The following is a 20000-nucleotide window of genomic DNA, read 5'->3' as shown; positions in this document are numbered from 1 at the left end:
CTGAAAACGTATGTAATTGTGCTACATCGTGATATATATCATTATCGTGAAATAAAGTAATCCATATCGTGATATTGTTTTTTTCCATATCGCCCAGCCCTACTTCTAAGAGTCAACTTCCCATCCATCAGGGGCAGTCATGGGTGAGCGGTTAGGGCGTCAGACTTGCATCCCAGAGGTTGCCGGTTCGACTCCCGACCCGCCAGGTTGGTGGGGGGAGTAATCAACCAGTGCTCTCCCCCATCCTCCTCCATGACTGAGGTACCCTGAGCATGGTACCGTCCCACCGCACTGCTCCCCATGGGGCGCCACTGAGGGCTGCCCCCTTGCACGGGTGAGGCATAAATGCAATTTCGTTGTGTGCAGTGTGCAGTGTTCACTTGTGTGCTGTGGAGTGCTGTGTCACAATGACAATGGGAGTTGGAGTTTCCCAATGGGCTTTCACTTTCACTTCATCTCACTCAGACCGTAGTGCATTTGGGCATTAATGGGGCTCTCTGGCTCTCTAGGCCTCTCTAACTGTGAAAGTAGTTTTGCTTGCATTGTGTGTGTGTGTGTGTGTGTGTGTGTGTGTGTGTGTGTGTGTGTGTGTGTGTGTGTGTGTGTGTGTGTGTGTGTGTGTGTGTGTGTGTGTGTGTGTGTGTGTGTGCGCGCGCGCGTGCGCGCGTGCGCCTGCGTGAATGCTTGTGAGTGTGTATGGGAGTGTGTGTGTGTGTGCGTGCGCGCGCGCGTGTGTGTGTGTGTGTGTGCGTGCCTACGTGCGTACTGCGTGCGTGCGTGCTTGTGTGTGTATGGGGGTGTGTGTGTGTGTGTGCGCACGTGTGTGTGTGGGCGTGAGAAAGTGTGTGTTGGAAGGAAAGGCAGGCTTGCTAATACTGCTGATGTGGAGCGCACTGTAAAGAGGTGGCGGCCGCTCTGACCACAGAGCAGAGAGAAGACGACAATCTCACACACACACACACACACACACACACACACACACACACACACACACACACACACACACACACACACACACACACACACACACACACGATGCAAGCAAAACTACTTTCACAGTCAGAGAGGCCTAGAGAGCCAGAGCGCACTGTAAAGAGATGGTGGCGGCCGCTCTGACCACAGAGCAGAGAGAAGACGACGACGAAATCTATCCCTCTCTCCCTCTCTCTCTCTCTCTCTCTCTCTCTCCCTCTCTCTCTCTCTCTCTCTCTCTCTCTCTCTCTCTCTCTCTCTCTCTCTCTCTCTCTCTCTTTCTCTCTTCCTCTCTCTCTCTCTCTCTCTCTCTCTCTCTCTCTCTCTCTCGCACACACACACACACACACACACACACACACACACACACACACACACACACACACACACACACACAGTAGTCCTACCCCAAACACACAAACATAGGGTTAGTGCTCTCTCTCTCTCTCTCTCTCTCTCTCTCTCTCTCTCTCTCTCTCTCTCTTTCGCACACACACACACACACACGCACACACACTACTGAGCCACCCCACCGCCATATCTGCACTCCAGCTGTGCATGCATGCACGTGTCAAACACGATCTCCACAGTTATGTAACACCCTTGTATTGCCACAGAGAGCCTTTGATACAGTAAACACACACGACAGGCAAATAGGCCTCCTCACCTCCACAACAAACCCTCCTGCAGAGAGACACACATGAGAGACAGAGGAGGAAGTGGTTGAATCATTGATCATGTTTAATGTTAAATGTTCATTTGTGCTGTATTTATTATTAACAACTTATTGTTACCAGTCCTTCTGTCTTGCACTTTGTCAGTCTGTTCAAAGAAACTCCAGCACACTGACCATTTCGCTGTTCTTTCTTTAATAAACGACGTTTCGGTACTAGACCTTCATCAGGCAAGGCATCATCTGATGAAGGTCTAGTACCGAAACGTCGTTTATTAAAGAAAGAACAGCGAAATGGTCAGTGTGCGGGAGTTTCTTTGAACTATTGCTGAGTAACCCATGGTGCCATCTCCGACGCACCTGCCAGCTGAGGTGTGCGAAAAAAAGCCGAAGTTCAACTTTGTCAGTCTGTAAAATGTCAGTGTTGTACATGTTTATGTCCTTATGTCCTTTCATTTTCCTTGTATGACTTGCGCATATGAAGAAAGTGACAATAAAAGCTGACTTGACTTGACTTGACTTGACTTGACTTGACTTGACTTGAGGAAAATAAGCATCCCATAATGTTACTCAGCCCAGCCCTATTGAGGCCGTCATCCCTCGCCGTGGTGATTCAGATCTGATGACAGATGGGTTAGTTTGGTTGGTGTTGTCAAGGAGACACAGATATCAAAACAGTGTGTGGTACCAACATGTCATTTTGCGGGTGTGAGTGTAATGTTGACGTTGGAATTGTTATTCCGATGATATGTGGCAACAAATATTATACAGTAATTCACTGCAGAGGGCGTCCAGTGTTTAGTTTCTGATATTATGATATTATGGCATTTCCTTTTGTTTGTTAGTTTGTTTTTGTTTTTTAACTTTGACCAAGCTACCCGTCATAGAGTGTTCCTAGTCCCAAACTCACTGTTACTTCAGTGTGTATGTGTGCGACTGTGCCTATGTGTGTGCGTGCGTGCGTGCGTGCGTGCGTGCGTGCGAGCGAGAGAGACAGACAGACAGACAGACAGACTTGCTTGTGCATTTTCCAATAGTGTCAGCTGTATCAATGCTATTGAAGTATTGTATACATGTATGTGTACACACATTTCTGAATTGCTCTTACAGACTACAGATCTAAGGATGGCGTTCTTTTGAGTTCCCTTAGTCTAACTATCCAAGACACAGACTCTCTGACCCATGGTGCTCCTCAGAGAGTTCCCGGGCTTCTATCCACCATGCGCGTGCGTGCGTGCGTGCGTGCGAGCATGTGGACGTTGGCGTGTGTTTGCATGCGTTCTTGCTTGTGTGTGTGTCTGTGTGTCTGTGTGTCTGTGTGTCTGTGTGTGTGTGTGTGTGTGTGTGTGTGTCTGTGTGTCTGTGTGTGTGTGTGTGTGTGTGTGTGTGTGACCTGTTCAGCCCCTTGGGCTCAACGGTTCCCATGCAGATGGGGTATTTTTAACCCAGACGCTGGGTGAGTGCTCATACACACGCACACACGCAAACGTGCACACCCAAACGCACGCAAACATACCATTCACACACACACGCACGGACACACGCACACACAGCTATAAACGCGTATAGTTCCACATGTCCACAGGCTATAAACAAGCGTGGTGATATACAGAAGTAGAAGGAGGTGTGTGTGTGTGTGTGTGTGTGTGTGTGTGTGTGTGTGTGTGTGTGTGTGTGTGTGTGCGCGTGTGCGTGTGTGCGGGGATATACAGTATGTACACACAGCACAGGAGGAGTTTTCCTCAGTGCCCAGTGCTTTGCCATTCAATGTGACAACGGCATGGAAACATTTTGGTTACTGTTGCTTACGCGTTAAAGGATAACTGCGGTATTTTCAACATTAAGCCTCATTTCCGAGTTGTCTGCAATGTTCTAGAACTCCCCTCATTGTTTTTATGATGTTTACTGCTGTCTCGGGTATTTGCCAAATTTTGACTCATCCTAACCTGCTTCACAATGGCAAGTCGCCTGCATGTCCGACCACGTCCTTAAAAGCACCAAAAACGTACATTTTCAAAAATATCAACTCACCGGAGTGGTTACTGGTCTTCACTGGTCATCCATATCAAATTTTGTTGCGGAAAGATGCTTCTGTCATGTTTTATTTGGCAGCTCGTTCATGCACGAACTATTTTCTTAGCCTTCACACAGCCGTGGATAAACTTCCACTTAGCAGTTGAATCTGATGTGCTACACTCCACACCACTTGATGGCGCCATTGATGTCGATTGTTCATTGTCCTTGAGCATGTAAATAAATAGAGAAACTAGGCAGTCAGTAATCGGTACACCAGAGAGAGACTGTGTTGGAAAGTTGGAGGAGCAGATTATATATTCTTTGTAAATTTCTTAGTATTATTTGTTTTATTTTTGTTGAATTCGTATCTGTACTACAAACTACAACTACAACATGTCCTCTTTCCGGTTTCGGTGGCGGAGTAATATCAACGAGCATCCAGTCTTCAATAGAACTCAATGGGATTTACAACATGTCAAATTAAACACGACAGAAGCATCTTTTCGCAACAAATTTTTATATGGATTACCAGTGAAGACCAGTAACTACTCCGGTGAGTTGATATATTTGAAAATGTACGTTTTTGGTGCTTTTAAGGACGTGGTCGGACATGCAGGCGACTTGCCATTCTGAAGCAGGTTGGGATGAATCAAAATTTGGCAAATACCCGAGACAGCAGTAAACATCAAAAAAACGGTGAGGGGAGTTCTAGAACATTGCAGACAACTCGGAAATGAGGCTTAATGTTGAAAATACCGCAGTTATCCTTTAAGTTAAACCAGTGGTTCTCAACCCTTTTTTTTTAACAAAAGCCACCTTGACCTCCTCCATAAGTCTCCCAACGCCCCCCTGGCCTCATCGTAAGCCTGCCGATGCCCCCTTAGTATTGAGAAATAAAATAGACTAATGCCCCCCAATGGTGCCTAAGCCTCTCCCCCACTCAGTTGTGTCCTTCTCAACGCCCCCCTAGGCCTCCCCAACGCCCCCCTAGGGCTCCCTAACGCCCCCCTAGGGCTCCCCAATGCCCCCCTAGGCCTCCCCAACACCCCCCTAGGCCTCCCCAACGCCCCCTAGGCCTCCCTAACGCCCCCCTAGGCCTCCCCAACGCCCCCCTAGGCCTCCCCAACGCCCCCTGGACGGATGTAGAGCCCCCGTTGAAAAACACTTTGTTAAACACCGATGAGGACTGGACGGAATAACACATGACAGAAATTTGAGAACAGCGCTAGAGACAGGAGAGAAAGACTGAGCGGGAAAGATGAAGAGAGAGATTAGAAGTGATTCAAAGAAAGCGTGTGCGTGTGTGCGCGTGTGTGTGTGTGTGTGTGTGCGCGTGTGTGTTTGAGAGAGAGAGAGAGAGAGTGATTGTGTGTGTGTGTGTGTGTGTGTGTGTGTGTGTGTGTGTGTGTGTGTGTGTGTGTGTGTGTGTGTGTGTGTGTGTGTGTGTGTGTGTGTGTGTGTGTGTGTGTGTGCGCGTGTGTTTGAGAGAGAGAGAGAGAGAAAGAGAGAGAGTGATGTGTGCGTATATGTGTGTGTGCGTGCGTGTGTGTGTTTGAGAGAGAGAGAGAGAGAGAGAGATGTGCGTATATGTGTGTGTCTGCATGCATGTGTACACGTGTGTGTGTGTACGTGTGTGTACATGTGTGTTTGTGTGTGTGCATGGGCGTTTGTGGAAGAGAAATGGGGTCAGAGGGTCATGACACCCAAATGTGTCCACTGAGGATGTGTGTGTGTGTGTGTGTGTGTGTGTGTGTGTGTGTGTGTGTGTGTGTGTGTGTGTGTGTGTGTGTGTGTGTGTACGTGTACACATGTGTTTGTGTGTTTGTGTGTGTGCATGCGCGTTTGTGGAAGAGAAAGGGGGTCAGAGGGTCATGACACCCAAATGTGTCCACTGAGGATGTGTGTGTGTGTGTGTGTGTGTGTGTGCGTGTGTGCGTGCGTGTGTGCGTGCGTGCTTGCGTGCGTGCGTGCGTGCGTGCGTGCGTGCGTGTCTGCTGAGGATGTGTGTGTGTGTGTGCGTGCGTGCCTGCGTGCGTGTGTGTCTGCTGAGGATATGTGTGTGTGTGTGTGTGTGTGTGTGTGTGTGTGTGTGTGTGTGTGTGTGTGTGTGTGTGTGTGTGTGTGTGTGTGTGTGTGTGTGTGTGTGTGTGTGTGTGTGTGTGTGTCCGCTGAGGATGTGTATGTGTGTTCAGCTTCTTCCAAGGAGGTCCTTACTTGCTGTATCATTGGCTTCTTCATGTAGACTTCCTGCTGCACTCGTCATAAACATCATCTACACACACACACACACACACACACACACACACACACACACACACACACACACACACACACACCAATATCTCTCCCACTTCCCCCTTATGTTGAGTATGGGCAGAACTTAGGCCTGGGCAAAAAATCGATGTGATTTTAAAATCGAGTTTGAACGTCAAATCGATTTGTTTTTTGAGAAATCGCCTTATACGATTTTTTTTTAATCATCTGTCAGTTTATGTATCCAAGCGCACAGCGCATTGCATTACGTTCGCCACTTGGCGAAGACGTAGGTCTAGCCTGCCTAGTGCATTCTCTGTGTCTCCTCCCCCATTACATGTACAAACAAACGTGGTGAGTGAAGTGGTTTGACAGAAATATAGTGAAACGGGCGAGGAATACGGGCTCCTGTTCAAAAAAGGTGACACTACCTCCTATCGTTTTGATGATGAATTAAACAACCTACCACTTTGTAAATTGTGAACGACAGTGTTGTCGTAACGTAGGCATGTTTCAATATTTGAAACGAAAACATCTCGCGGAGAAAATGCTAAACAAACTAGGCCTACTCTACCCCTACCACAAGAGTGGCGCAAGGTGGAAAGCAATCACGGATGCAATTAGCCTAGAACTACCTACTACGATATGCTTCCAATTTATTCGGCAGAGAAGAGAGGTTTTCAACATATGCTTAAAGTTTTGGATGCGCTGCTTCCTCGCCTGTATGATCTTAACTAACATATGTGAGTTGAAAGGAATCTCTCTCCCTCCCTCTCTCGCTCACACACACACGCTCACACACACCCAAGCAACCGGAGCACTCTGTCTCTCGCGCGCTCTCTCCCCCCCGCTCTCTCCCCCTCTCTCTAAAGCCCTACTCGGACGGGACTAGTTAGGAGACTTGTGGTAAAGTAACCGCGTCTGAACGCGCCATGTCAGTAAAGATAGCGGCGAAATAGGTAAACTTCGCCGAGAGTTTTACCACCTGTGTATTGCAGTCTGGAGAAATTACCAGCTGTAAAAGAAACGCGATATCTAATCTACTCAGGCTTGCAAACGTTACCGTCTTGAAGTAAGCATTGTTTTAGGGTGTTGCTCCAAAATGTTTTCGCTGTGTTAACGCAGCAATGTTCAGATGCATCGACATGTATTTAGACGCATTACTATGGGCTCTGATGGGAAACCAGCAGGCAATTGCTAAATTTGTTCATCTGGGACAAGAGCCTCCATACATCTGCACTATAATGCATCATATTAATATATTGTGGGGATGGATGGCACGTGACGACAAATCTCAACAGTGCCTGAGGGTTTACCCCCCTGTTCTTTCTCTGAGATGTTTCAATGTAATCCCAATTGGTCATTTCTATTAGCAATGTTCTGAGATAAAATTACATCAGGGTATTTTGGCCTGGAGTTCCCAAACTTTACTATGAGCCCTCCACATACAGGTAGATACAGCAAAGCCCCCCCCTGACATGGGACGTGCCACACTATTTTTTTTTTCTGTGCACCCAGTCTCACACCATGATCAAGTTTGTGTATTCCTAAGACCATTCAGGTACTACAGAAAGCACAATACATAAATATTGTAAAGAAAAAAAATATTCCTTTGGGATTTAAGCCTTATATTTTGGTTTATTTTAGCTACTTAGGTCATTCAATTAATTTTGCTATATTTCCCTGCCAATCTGCCACGGCCCCCCTGGCATCCTCCCCCCCCCCCCCCCAGGCGTCCCCAGGCCCCACTTTGAAAGCACTGCTATACGTACTATGCTATATAAGCTGTCCAGTCCGAGTAGGCTTCACTCACACACACCAGAGGCACCACCACACACAAACAGCCTACTCTCTCTCTCTATCTTTCTCTCTCTCTCTCTCTATCTCTCTCTCTCTCTCATCTCTCTCTCTCTCTCTCTCTCTCTCTCTCTCACACACACACACCACACTGGGGCCTAGAGAGCTCAAGTTTTTTTCTGTGTTTTTTTTTTTTTGGGGGGGGGGGGGGGGGGTATTGAATCGAATCGTGAATCGTGAATCGAGTTTGGTAATGAAAAAATCTAGATTTTTTTTTCAGGGTGAATCGCCCAGCCCTAGCAGAACTCCAATGCAGGGCAGTCACACACACACACACGCACACACACGCACACACACACACACACACACACACACACACACACACACACACACACACACACACACACACGCACACACACACACACACACACACACACACACATTCACCACTATTTTTGAAGATATTTTTTTGTCTTTTTTAGACTTAATTATGGACAGGACAGCACGAGAGGTAGACAGGAAGCGAATAGGGAGAGAGACAGGGGAAGGGCCGGCAAAGGCCCCGGGCCGTGAATAGAACCCTGGTCAGCCGCATGGGAGGCGAGTGCAACACCGGATGGCCATGGCAGTGCTGAAGTCCCCATTGATATTAATGAGCCTGAGAAAAACAAGGCCGGTCTACGTGTGTATCCGTGTATCCGTGTCCATGTCCAGGCAAGTATAAGATGGCACTAGGGCAACTAGATCCTGGCAGACAAGGCAGTGGTTCTCAAACTGGGGGTCAGGGTACTGAAGGGGGGTCGCGGACAAAATTCACTTGTGTGGTTAATAGATGTATTTCTTTGGGAACCACTGGCGTGTCCATGTCCAGCAAGTATAAGATCGCACTGGAGTGAAGACACCTACTGGAAGTCAGGCAGACACGGCAGATGGCGTAAGGTGACACACACACACACGTGTCTTGTTTACCCATGTTGATCTTGCTGTGCTGTAACCTGTAACTCTCGCCACCAGATCTGTGTGCTTACGCTCAGCAGCCTCTGTCTTTGTTCTCCACCACAGTAAACCATCAGGGAACTCTTCTTGCACTTCAGTTTTCCTCAACTTAATTTGTTTGGTGTTCAATAATTTAATTAAGATATTTTTTGTCTTTTTATGCCTTTATTGTGACAGGACACATACAAGGGGACAGGAAATGAGTTGGGAGATAGAGACTGGGAAGGTTTGGTAAATGACCCGGGCTGGAATACCGGGTCGCCGGTGTAGTAACCTGGTGCCCTATCGTTCGGCCATGGCAGGGCCTTGGTGTTAAATTACTGAAATAGAGATAGGCCTAATCGTTAAGGAGATGGGCTTTAGATCAGAGGGTTGCAGGTTTGAATCCCACCCTTCCACTCCCTGCTGTACTCCACGGCTGAGATGCCCTTGAGCAAGGCATCTAACCACATTCTGCTACAAGGACTGTAACCAATGTCCTGTAAATAACTGTAAGTTGCTTTGGATAAAAGGGTCAGCCAAGTGTAATGTAATGTAATGTTGAACTTGAGCACTGTGCATGATTAATGCATTCTGGATGAATGCACCTGTAACTTAATCAGATGACAGCAGGCCCAAAAGTAAGGCGCAAAGTAAGGCGCAAAGTAAAAAAATCAATTAAAAAAAGGCCACATTTGTTACGGCGCTGACATTTATTCGATTCCGACCCGAGGTAATTACTCGATCCTCTCTTATGTCTCTCTCTCTCAACCATTTCCTGTCGTCTGTTCAACATCTCTGTCAATCACTATATAACTAGCACTATACACACTATCTGAAATTTTCACTATGTAGTGTACCGTGGAGGCCGTAACGTGTAATAAAACGTGTATAAAGTGTAAATGAACAGTAGCAGCTTTTGTACTGCACTTCGCAGTGAATGAGTTAACATTTTGGACGCAGTCAAAGTCCGGGTCATTTGTAGCCTGGTCCTGACCATCCCATAATACTACCATTTCATGGAGCCAATCTCTTGGCGGAAGTATGTAGGGTGGCGTGCGAGGCTAGGTCATTTGGGCTAGTGGGTCAGGTTTTTGTGAGTGTACTCCCTCTACTCACTTCTCTTAGTGGTAAACCAAATCCCCTATTACTCTGTGTGGACTGAGGTTTCCTCATTCACTCTAGGGGCAGCATAAGAAGGTTAGAAGGCCTCTAAACCCCTTACTTAGAATACCCCTCTCTGACGCTGAGGAGTCTTAACCCTGATTTTCACTTCTCCAGCTCTTGTGCCAGCCAGCCTCCGATGCCAGTGGCAGGTCACAGTCCCATGCCAGTGCTCAGTGCCCAGTGCCCAGGCCAGGGACACCCTTATGTAAGGAGCAGGGACGCCAACAGGGGGGGAGGGGGACACAAAGGGGACGGGCCAAGGCCACTTGGCTGCGCCGTCGGGCTGTTTAGAACGCTCCGCCTCGTCCATTATTTCCCTTGATATCGGGACCTACCTCGTTGGCCGCTATTCCATACGTATTGGATAGGGGGCCCTTTCAGATCACTTTGACCTGGGTCCAGCCAAAGCTGTCAGCGGCCATAGTAAGGAGTAACGGCCAACGAGGTCTCCCAATATCAAGGGAAATAATGGACAGCCCGACGGCGAGCGCAGTCATTTCTACCAAGTCCATTTTCCCCTTGATGTCGGGACACCTCAAAAAGCTATTACCCTGCTTATCAGCCGGTCGGCATACGTTTAAATAATATTCTATTAATTTGTTGATCTAAGACTTTGTGAGAAAGTAGATTAGCACTTCATTCATTGCTATGGGTACCACTTCCTGCTTTTCAAGCAACAATGTTGCAGGCAGTTCACTTCGCTAGATTTCATTTCATCATCATTCCTGTCATTCTGGGGTTATTCATGATTATCTGCCTACGCAAAGGAATTCTCTTTTCTGATTGGCTGATGGGGTGGCCATTTATCCCTGAGAACTGGCCAGGCGTCAAGCGTGCGACGCCCCATAGAACCTACGCTTGGAATGCCAACGATATCTAAGGAAACCATGCACATACGGAAAATTACGGAAAAACTACGGAAAATTAAACAATCACAACGTCGGGAAGCCAAACAAAGATTGTAAATGTGTCTAAGTTAGACGCCTGCATAGCAACGTCCGCTATCTTGATCACAAGATTCTGGTGTAGTTGACATGGTTCCTACAACTTTACAGACAGTAAGAGAGTAAAGAAAAGTACCCTACCGTAACGGCAGATAAGCGGGATAACAGCCTTTGAGGTCGACCAGTTATACGAGGTTAATGGCTTGGCGGAGGCAACTCTGTCTCCATGCTGCGCACGTCGCAAGAGTTCGGAGCCGCCGTCTCGCCATTAACCTCGGAAAAAACGGTCACCTCGTAGGCGGTTATCCCTTACTTAGACTTCAATCAATTCTTGATCACAAACAAATAGGGCCAACAGTAAATTATATAAGCATGACATTTGAGTTTGAAACTGAGGATCACTTTCCAGGCCAGCAAATTGTTTTCTTTCTGTTTTTTTTACCAGAGTAGTCCTACTGTAACACCTCTAATGCTTTGCTGTGAATCAGCATTATTTTTTAAGTTACCGTCAGCAAAACATGCAGTCTTGGTGGAAAGGTTTAAAAGCTATGCGGCTTTCAAATGTTACGTGTTTGCCTATTCAAGTGCACACTGTCCCGTTCAACACTGTACTGGTCATTGAAAGCACTTTCGTGCTATCATAGTAGTCCTTAACAACTTGAGATTACAAACGGTCTTTAGTAATACATTAAGCCTTGGTCACTTCCATTCTGTTAACAGCTAAGGCCCGTGTTTTAAGAGTTTAAGACATTTGAGATTAGTAGTAGAGTAGAGTACTACTGAAGGCAATTAGGGTCTTCAGCAGCACACACAAATATACTAACTATAATATACATGTATTGCACACAGACTGAACATGTAGCACACAATACATTCAAACCAGGGAGAGAGATATTTCTGTCTCACTCTTCACTGAAATGGTATGCGGGGGGGGGGGGGGGGGGGTCGAGGGGCCCCTATTGTGGCCATATAGTGGGCCATAACATTGTCTTGCCCTGGGGCCCTGGTGTGCATTTGTTCTGCCAAACGTCCTGGGGGGGTTGGTACATGTTATATTTATTTACTTACTTACTCACGTACTGTATTTACTTACTTACTTACTTATTTATGTATTCATTTATTGATGTATTTATTTTATTTTTAAAGGGGTCCATCTCTAGGTCATGAGCTTTGACCATTGTGAGCAGGATAAAGGAAGGAAGGACAGATGGATATTTTTCTTTTCCTTTTTTCCCTTTTTTTCAATGTGCTGTTCAGCACTCTTGTTGCACACGCTGTTTGGACAGCAAGGAGAAAACAACATCAGCTGCAGGAGACCACACACGCACACGCACACACACACACACACTCTCTCACACACACACGCGCACAGGCGCACACACACACACACACACACACACACACACACACACACACACTGACACACACACGCACACACACACATTGACACACACACTGACACACACACACACACATTGACACACACACACACACACACACACACACACACACACACACACACACACACACACACATCTCACACACACACACACACATCTCACACACACACACACACTCTCTCTCACACACACACACTCCCTCATACACACACACACACACACACACACACACACTCTCTCACACACTGACACAAACACACACAGACACACACACACTCAGCCATTTCATTTAAATAACAGGGTCAGCCCATTGATCCCAGCTGCATCCTGTTTGGTCCTGTCTAACTGTGTGTGTGTGTGTGTGTGTGTGTGTGTGTGTGTGTGTGTGTGTGTGTGTGTGTGTGTGTGTGTGTGTGTGTGTGTGTGTGTGTCTGTGTCTGTGTCTGTGTCTGTGTGTCTCTGTGTGTCTCTGTGTGTCTCTGTGTGTGTGCGCGCGTTCATGTGTGCGTGCGTGCGTGTGCCTGTGTGCGTGCGTGCGTGCATGTGTGTGTGTGTGTGTGTGAGTGTGTGGGTATGGTGTGGTGTCTGTGCATCCATACATCTGTGTGTGTGTGTGTAACAGAAAAAGACAGACTGGGCGTTTTAAGTGTGTGCGTGCGTGCGTGCGTGCGTGCGTGCGTGCGTGTGCGTGTATATGTATTGTATGCACATTTGGCCTTGTGCATGCATGTTGTACCTTGCCCTTGTGTGTGAGGTCATATGTTTAGCTGAGAGGATGATTGGTTGTTCCACACACATCCTGTGTCGACTCTGGGAAAACACACACACACACACGAACAAACACACACACACACACACACACACACACACACACACACACACACACACACACACACACACACACACACACACACACACACACACACACACACACACACACACACACACACACACACACACACACACACACACCATTTCCTCACAGCTTTGTTTACACACACAGGTTGCACACATTAACGTGTGTGTGTCTGTGTGCGTGTGTGAGTGTGAGCTTGTATGTGTGTATGCGTGTGTCTGTCTGTATGTGTGTGCACGTTTGCGTTTATTTGCTTGTGTGTGTGTGTGTGTGTGTGTGTGTGTGTGTGTGTGTGTGTGTGTGTGTGTGTGTGTGTGTGTGTGTGTGTGTGTGTGTGTGTGTGTGTGTGTAGTGTAGTGTAGTGTAGTGTATGTTGGGAGGGTCGTAAATGCATGGTTTTTTTTGTGCATGAGCTTGTTGGCCATCAGATTTGCCAGATTGGGCTCTTTCCCGCCCAATTGGGCTGCTTAGGATAACCATCTGTGGGTAAATGGGGTAAAAAATGACAATTGGGCGACAATTTTTTCTGACGATTTATGGCCATTAGAAATCAAAAGCTTGGACGGGATTTACTGTAGTGCTTGCAATGCTTCCAAACTGGTGTTTTTTGGGCCAGAAATCAGCAGTCTCATCTGGCAACCCGGCTAGTCAGCAGTCTCATCTGGCAACTCAGCTAGTAATAGGCATGTGCTCACTGGTGTAAGCAGTCACACTCACTGTGTGCGTTCCAATATGCAACCTTGCATCAATTGTAAATTCATGTTCTCATTTGCAAACTGGATGGTGAATGAAAAACAGTCTACCAAAAGCTGTTGTGGCTAGGCTGAGAGCTGGGAAACTTTTATTGTTTTCTCCACGGAGGAGGGGCCAAGAGGCGGGGTGAGGCCACAAGCACAAGTGGAGAACACATGGTCGCATATTGGAATGCACTCACTGTGGTGTAGTCCTACACTGTCAGCCTTTACAGAGACGCACAGGAATTTAATTTAGCACCCTAGTGTTGCTCTAGTCATATAAACACACACACACACACACAGACACACACACACACACACACACACACACACACACACACACACACACACACACACACACACACACACACACACACACACACTGTGTCACTGTCTATTGGTTGGCATTCTCTCTCACACACACACACACACAAACACACACCTCTCCTCTCTTCTCCTTTCTTCTCCTTTCTTCTCCTCTCCTCTCCTCTCCTCTCTTCTCTTCTCTTCTCTTCTCTTCTCTTCTCTTCTCTTCTCTTCTCTTCTCTTCTCTTCTCTTCTCTTCTCTTCTCTTCTCTTCTCTTCTTTCCTCTCATCTCCTCTCTTCTCCTTTCTTCTCCTCTCCTCTCCTATCCTCTCCTCTCCTCTCTTTGGCTCTGCTCTCCTCTCCTCTCTTCTCCTCTCCCCTGATTTCCTCTCCTTTCCTCTTCTCTTCTCTTCTCTTCTCTTCTCTTCTCTTCTCTTCTCTTCTCTTCTCTTCTCTTCTCTTCTCTTCTCTTCTCTTCTCTTCTCTTCTCTTCTCTTCTCTCCTCTCCTCTCCTCTCCTCTCCTCTCTTCTCTCCTCTCCTCTGCTCTCCTCAGCTCCGCTCTCCTCTCTTCTCCTCTCCCCTCCTTTCCTCTCCTCTCCTCTCCTTTCCTCTCCTCTCTTCTCCTCTCCTCTCCTCTCCTCTCCTCTCCTCTCCTCTCCTCTCCTCTCCTCTCCTCTCCTCTGTCCTTGGCTGCCTGTGCAGACTATTACATAAGTCATACAGCGCAGCGCAGCACAGCACAGCACAGCACAGCGCAGCGCAGCGCAGCACAGTGCAACACAGCACAGCACAGCACAGCACAGCACAGCACAGCACAGCACAGTGCAGCACAGCACAGTGCAACACAGCACAGCACAGCACAGCACAGCACAGCGCAACACAGCACAGTGCAACACAGCACAGCACAGCACAGCACAGCACAGCACAGCGCAACACAGCACAGTGCAACACAGCACAGCACAGCACAGCACAGCACAGCACAGCACAGCACAGCACAGCACAGCACAGCACAGTGCAACACAGCACAGCACAGCACAGCACAGCACAGCACAACACAGCACAACGCAACACAGCACAGCACAACACAGCACAGCACAGCACAGCACAGCGCAACACAGCACAGCGCAACACAGCACAGCACAGCACAGCACAGCACAGCACAGCACAACACAGCACAGCACAGCACAGCACAGCACAGCACAGCACAGCACAGCACAGCACAGCGCAACACAGCACAGCAGAGTGCAACACAGCACAGCGCAACACAGCACAACACAACACAGCACAGCGCAACACAGCACAGCACAGCACAGCACAGCACAGTACAACACAGTACAACACAGCACAACACAACACAGCACAGAGCAACACAGCACAGTGCAACACAGCACAGCACAGCACAACACAACACAGTGCAACACAGCACAACACAGCACAGTGCAACACAACACAGCACAGTGCAACACAGCACAGCACAGCACAGCACAGCACAGCACAGCACAGCACAGCACAGCACAGCACAGCACAGCACAGCACAGCACAGCACAGCGCAACACAGCACAGCACAGCACAGCACAGCACAGCACAGCACAGCACAGCACAGCACAGCGCAACACAGCACAGTGCAACACAGTGCGACACAAAATGGGATTTTTATGACCTCCAGCTATTACACACATGCAGGCAAACACCAGCACACTCACACACACACACACACACGCACACATTTACACTCAAACACACACACACACATGCACGCACACATGCACACACACACACACACACTCACGCAAACACACACACACACTCAATCAAACACACACACACACACACACACACACTCACGCAAACATACACACACACTCAATCAAACACAAACACACACACACACACACACACACACACACACACACACACACACACACACACACACACACACACACCTCCCTATTTTCTGACAGCCTGTCTCTCACTGACTTCCTCTCCTCTCTCTGTCCCTTGTATCTCTCTCTCGCTCTCTCTCTCTTTCTGGCCCAATCCCATTTCTAATTTCTACCCTCAGTCAAGTGCAAAGAAATCCCGCACACTGTCCATTCCACCAAAAAACTTTAATACAACGTAAGGTAACTTAACTAAAAGATGGTCGGATGACCGAAACGTTGTATTGAAGTTTGTTGGTGAAATGGACAGTGTGCGGGATTTCTTTGCACTTGACTGACAACCCCGCTGGGATAACATCCTACGCACCTGCCCAACTACAGAGGTGTGCAAAAGCGTCTTTGTTGAACTAATTTCTACCCTCACCCATACGCCTTCCCCTTGCCCCTCGTCCCTTCAAATGGGAGCTGTGAGGCGTAGGGCTACCCCTACGAATTGAGACAATCACGAAATGACACTCATAGCATTTACGACTTCCATGCATTAGGTTGACGTTAATAGCGATTTCTTTCATGTGCATTTTATGGAGAAAATGACCATTACACAATGGGACAATGAAACAATTATTACAACTGTAAACCTGTAAATTATGGCGAAAATACTTATATTTGTGTGCTTTTGCGGATGCCGCCATTTTTTAAAAGCCATTCACAATGCTTTCGTGGAAATCTGTCTTACCCCTCCGTTTTAAGTCTGAAAAATCTCCATTTGAAGGGGTAGAAAGTCCTTCCCCTTACCCCTTCTCCTCTGTCTTAACGTTAATTGGGACAGCCCTACGCCTACACCTGAACGCCCAAAATGGAGAGGAAGGGGAAAGGCGTAGGGCCAAGGAGTGAAATGGGATTCAGTCTCTCTCTCTCTCTCTCTCTCTCTCTCTCTTCTTTCTTTCTCTCTCTCTCTCTCTCTGTCTCTCTTTCTTTCTCGCTCTCTCTCTCTGTCTCTCTTTCTTTCTCGCGCTCTCTCTCTCTCTCCCTCTCTCTCTGTCTCTCTCTCTCTCTGAAGTGTAGTGTATACAGTACACACAGCACCAGAAGGCAATGCATTTGAATGAGAGGATGTTATGCTGATGACACATGGACACTCACTGGTTTCTATCGTAGAAAATGTGCTCCGTGCCCAAAAACTGTGTGTGTCCATCTGTATTCATAAGTTTAGTGTGTGTGTGTGTGTGTGTGTGTGTGTGTGTGTGTGTGTGTGTGTGTGTGTGTGTGTGTGTGTGTGTGTGTGTGTGTGTGTGTGTGTGTGTGTGTGTGTCAGTGTTGAATTTGTGCATGTGTGTGGTAGCTGTTTAACCAATAAAGTAATAAGGAAAAACACAAGGTGCCTTAAAGGGGTATGCCACTATTTTGGGGCTTAATACAGTTAAAATCGTTGGCTGGTGTTTATAAGGGTGGTAAAGTGTCTTATTTTTCATGTTAAGCGTTGTCTTGCTTTAAGAGAAGTTAAAAGAGGGAATATGTCGCTAAGCTAGTGAAAGTCAATGTATCCGTGTAGCATTGTAGCATGCTACATGGATGCATTGACTTTCACTAGCTTAGCGACATGCTCCCTCTTTTCACTTGTCTTAAAGCAAGACAACGGCTTACATGAAAAATAAGACACTTTACCACCTTTATAAACTCCAGCCAACGATTTTAACTGTATTAAGCCCCAAAATAGTGGCATGCCCCTTTAATTGTTGCAGATGTGATCCACATTCGATACGTTATTTTCCTGGTTAGGTGAAGACTTGATCCACTTTTAACATGTTTTGTCCTGGTTTCCTGACCTTTCATAGGGTGTGTATATCCTTTGAATCACTGCTGACATTGCTGTTTGCTGAGTTACGCTATACTGACTAACAATCCACTGTAGTATTGTATTGCACTGTATTGCACTGTATTGCACTGTATTGCACTGTATTGTACTATGCACCTCTGACTTACAGTTGTATTTGTTTCCTTCTCCTCTCTCTCTCTCTCTCTCTCTCTCTCTCTCTCTCTCTCTCTCTCTCTCTCTCTCTCTCTCTCTCTCTCTCTCTCTCTCTCTCTCTCTCTCCCTCTCTCCATCTCTCTCTCTCACACACACACACACACACACACTTTCTGTCTTTCTATTCCCCTCTGTCTGTCTGTCTCTCTCTAACACACACTCAATCGCTCTCTCTCTTTCTCCCCCCCCTCTCTCTCTCTCTCGCTCTCTCTCTCTCTCTCTCTCTCTCTCTCTCTCTCTCTCTCTCTCTCTCTCTCTCTCTCTCTCTCTCTCTCTCCCTCTCTCTCTCACACACACACACACACACACACTTTCTGTCTTTCTATTCCCCTCTGTCTGTCTGTCTCTCTCTAACACACACTCAATCGCTCTCTCCCCCCCCCCCCCCCTCTCTCTTTCTCTCTCCTTCTCCCCCTCTCCTCTCTCCCTCTCTCTCTCCCTACCTCTCTCTCTCTCCCTCTCCCCCCTCTCCTCTCTGCTGTAGTTGCTGGAGCTGTTTGACAGTGAGGACCCTCGTGAGCGTGACTTCCTGAAGACGGTGCTCCACCGCATCTACGGCAAGTTCCTGGGCCTGCGCGCCTTCATCCGCAAGCAGATCAACAACATCTTTCTGCGGTGAGAACACACACACTCGCGCGCGCACACACACACGTGCACACACGCACACGCACACACACGCACACGCACACGCACACACACACACACACGCGCGCGCAGACACATGTACACACACACGCACACACACGTGCACGCACACACACACACACGTGCACACACACACACACACACACACACACACACACACACACACACACACACACACACACACACACACACACACACACACACACACTTAAACACGTATGAACACTTACAATACATACACACATATGCATACAAGTACGTTTACTGTATGTACAATACAGTACATTCAAAACCACACGTTCATGCATACATACAACAGCTTAAACGCTCATGCAAACACCAGTTTAGAGACTACACATGTTCATGCACATATATATGTACCACATACGCACACATACGCACAAATTCAACACTGAGACACACACAGACATACACACACACACACACACACACACACACACACACACACACACACACACACACACACACACACACACACACACACACACACACACACACACACACACAGGCAGTCACATGTGCACAAAAGAAAGCATGTCCTTTAATCACATAAGCTGTGTGCTCTTGTGTGCTGAATGTTCTGTACAGGGAATGTACAAACACTAGATGCACGCACACACTGTTGCAAAGAAAAAAATCTTAAGATTCGGGAGGGCCCTGGGCCCAGGGGCAAATGCCTTGTTTGCCTCTCTTACAGGTCCGTCTCTCTGCCTTTTACATAGTGCTGCAACGTGTGACAATGAACCCGTTTATTTGCACCTCAATTAACCGTTTATATTCAGGTTTTTGGAGTAACTGGTTCATTCAAGTGCTCATATAAACTGAGTAAACTGTTTATTGCAATTAATAGGTTTATTGCAATTATCGGTTTATGAGAAATCCGAATCGCACAGGTAGGTTTTTTGGCCAATAAACTGATTTCTTAACACATGTATACACCTTTAACAGGTTATGATCGGGTTATTGACATTCTAGAGTGATAAGTAGCCAATGACAAGCCTTGAATTCCAGTTTCGTGTCAAACATTTGAACATTTCACAAGCTACAGACAGACTGCATGTAAACGAGAATAAACAGTTTACTCCAATAACCTGTTTACGGTATTTTAATAACCAGATTATTGTGGTAATGTAAACGGGCTCACAGATGACCAAATGGGTCAATTACGTTTTAGTACTGTAGCACAGTGTTTCTCAACCCTTTTTTAGGCGAGGCACCCTTTCAATTCATGAAACATTTCAAGGCACCCCAAACCAACAAGCCGTATTATGCCACCACATCCGATACCACACAAGCTTAGAAAAGCAACATATTTGGAGACATCACACGA

The 20000-nt window shown here is 47.2% G+C and overlaps 1 protein-coding gene across 3 annotated transcripts in view; it reads left to right on the top strand.

Moving 5' to 3' along the window:
* Positions 1-20000, top strand: part of ppp2r5a (protein phosphatase 2, regulatory subunit B', alpha isoform) — a 134333-nt gene that overhangs the window by 87088 nt on the left and 27245 nt on the right. For all 3 annotated transcript variants that reach the window (XM_063223735.1, XM_063223736.1, XM_063223734.1), the window contains one exon: positions 18489-18619. In XM_063223735.1, the coding sequence (XP_063079805.1) occupies positions 18489-18619 (131 nt within the window). The remainder of the gene's footprint in view (positions 1-18488; positions 18620-20000) is intronic.

This window comes from Engraulis encrasicolus, chromosome 18 (genome assembly GCF_034702125.1).
Source record: "Engraulis encrasicolus isolate BLACKSEA-1 chromosome 18, IST_EnEncr_1.0, whole genome shotgun sequence".
Lineage (NCBI taxonomy): Eukaryota > Metazoa > Chordata > Actinopteri > Clupeiformes > Engraulidae > Engraulis > Engraulis encrasicolus.
Note: the sequence above shows the minus strand (reverse complement) of the source record. Positions and strands in the feature narration are given on the sequence as shown.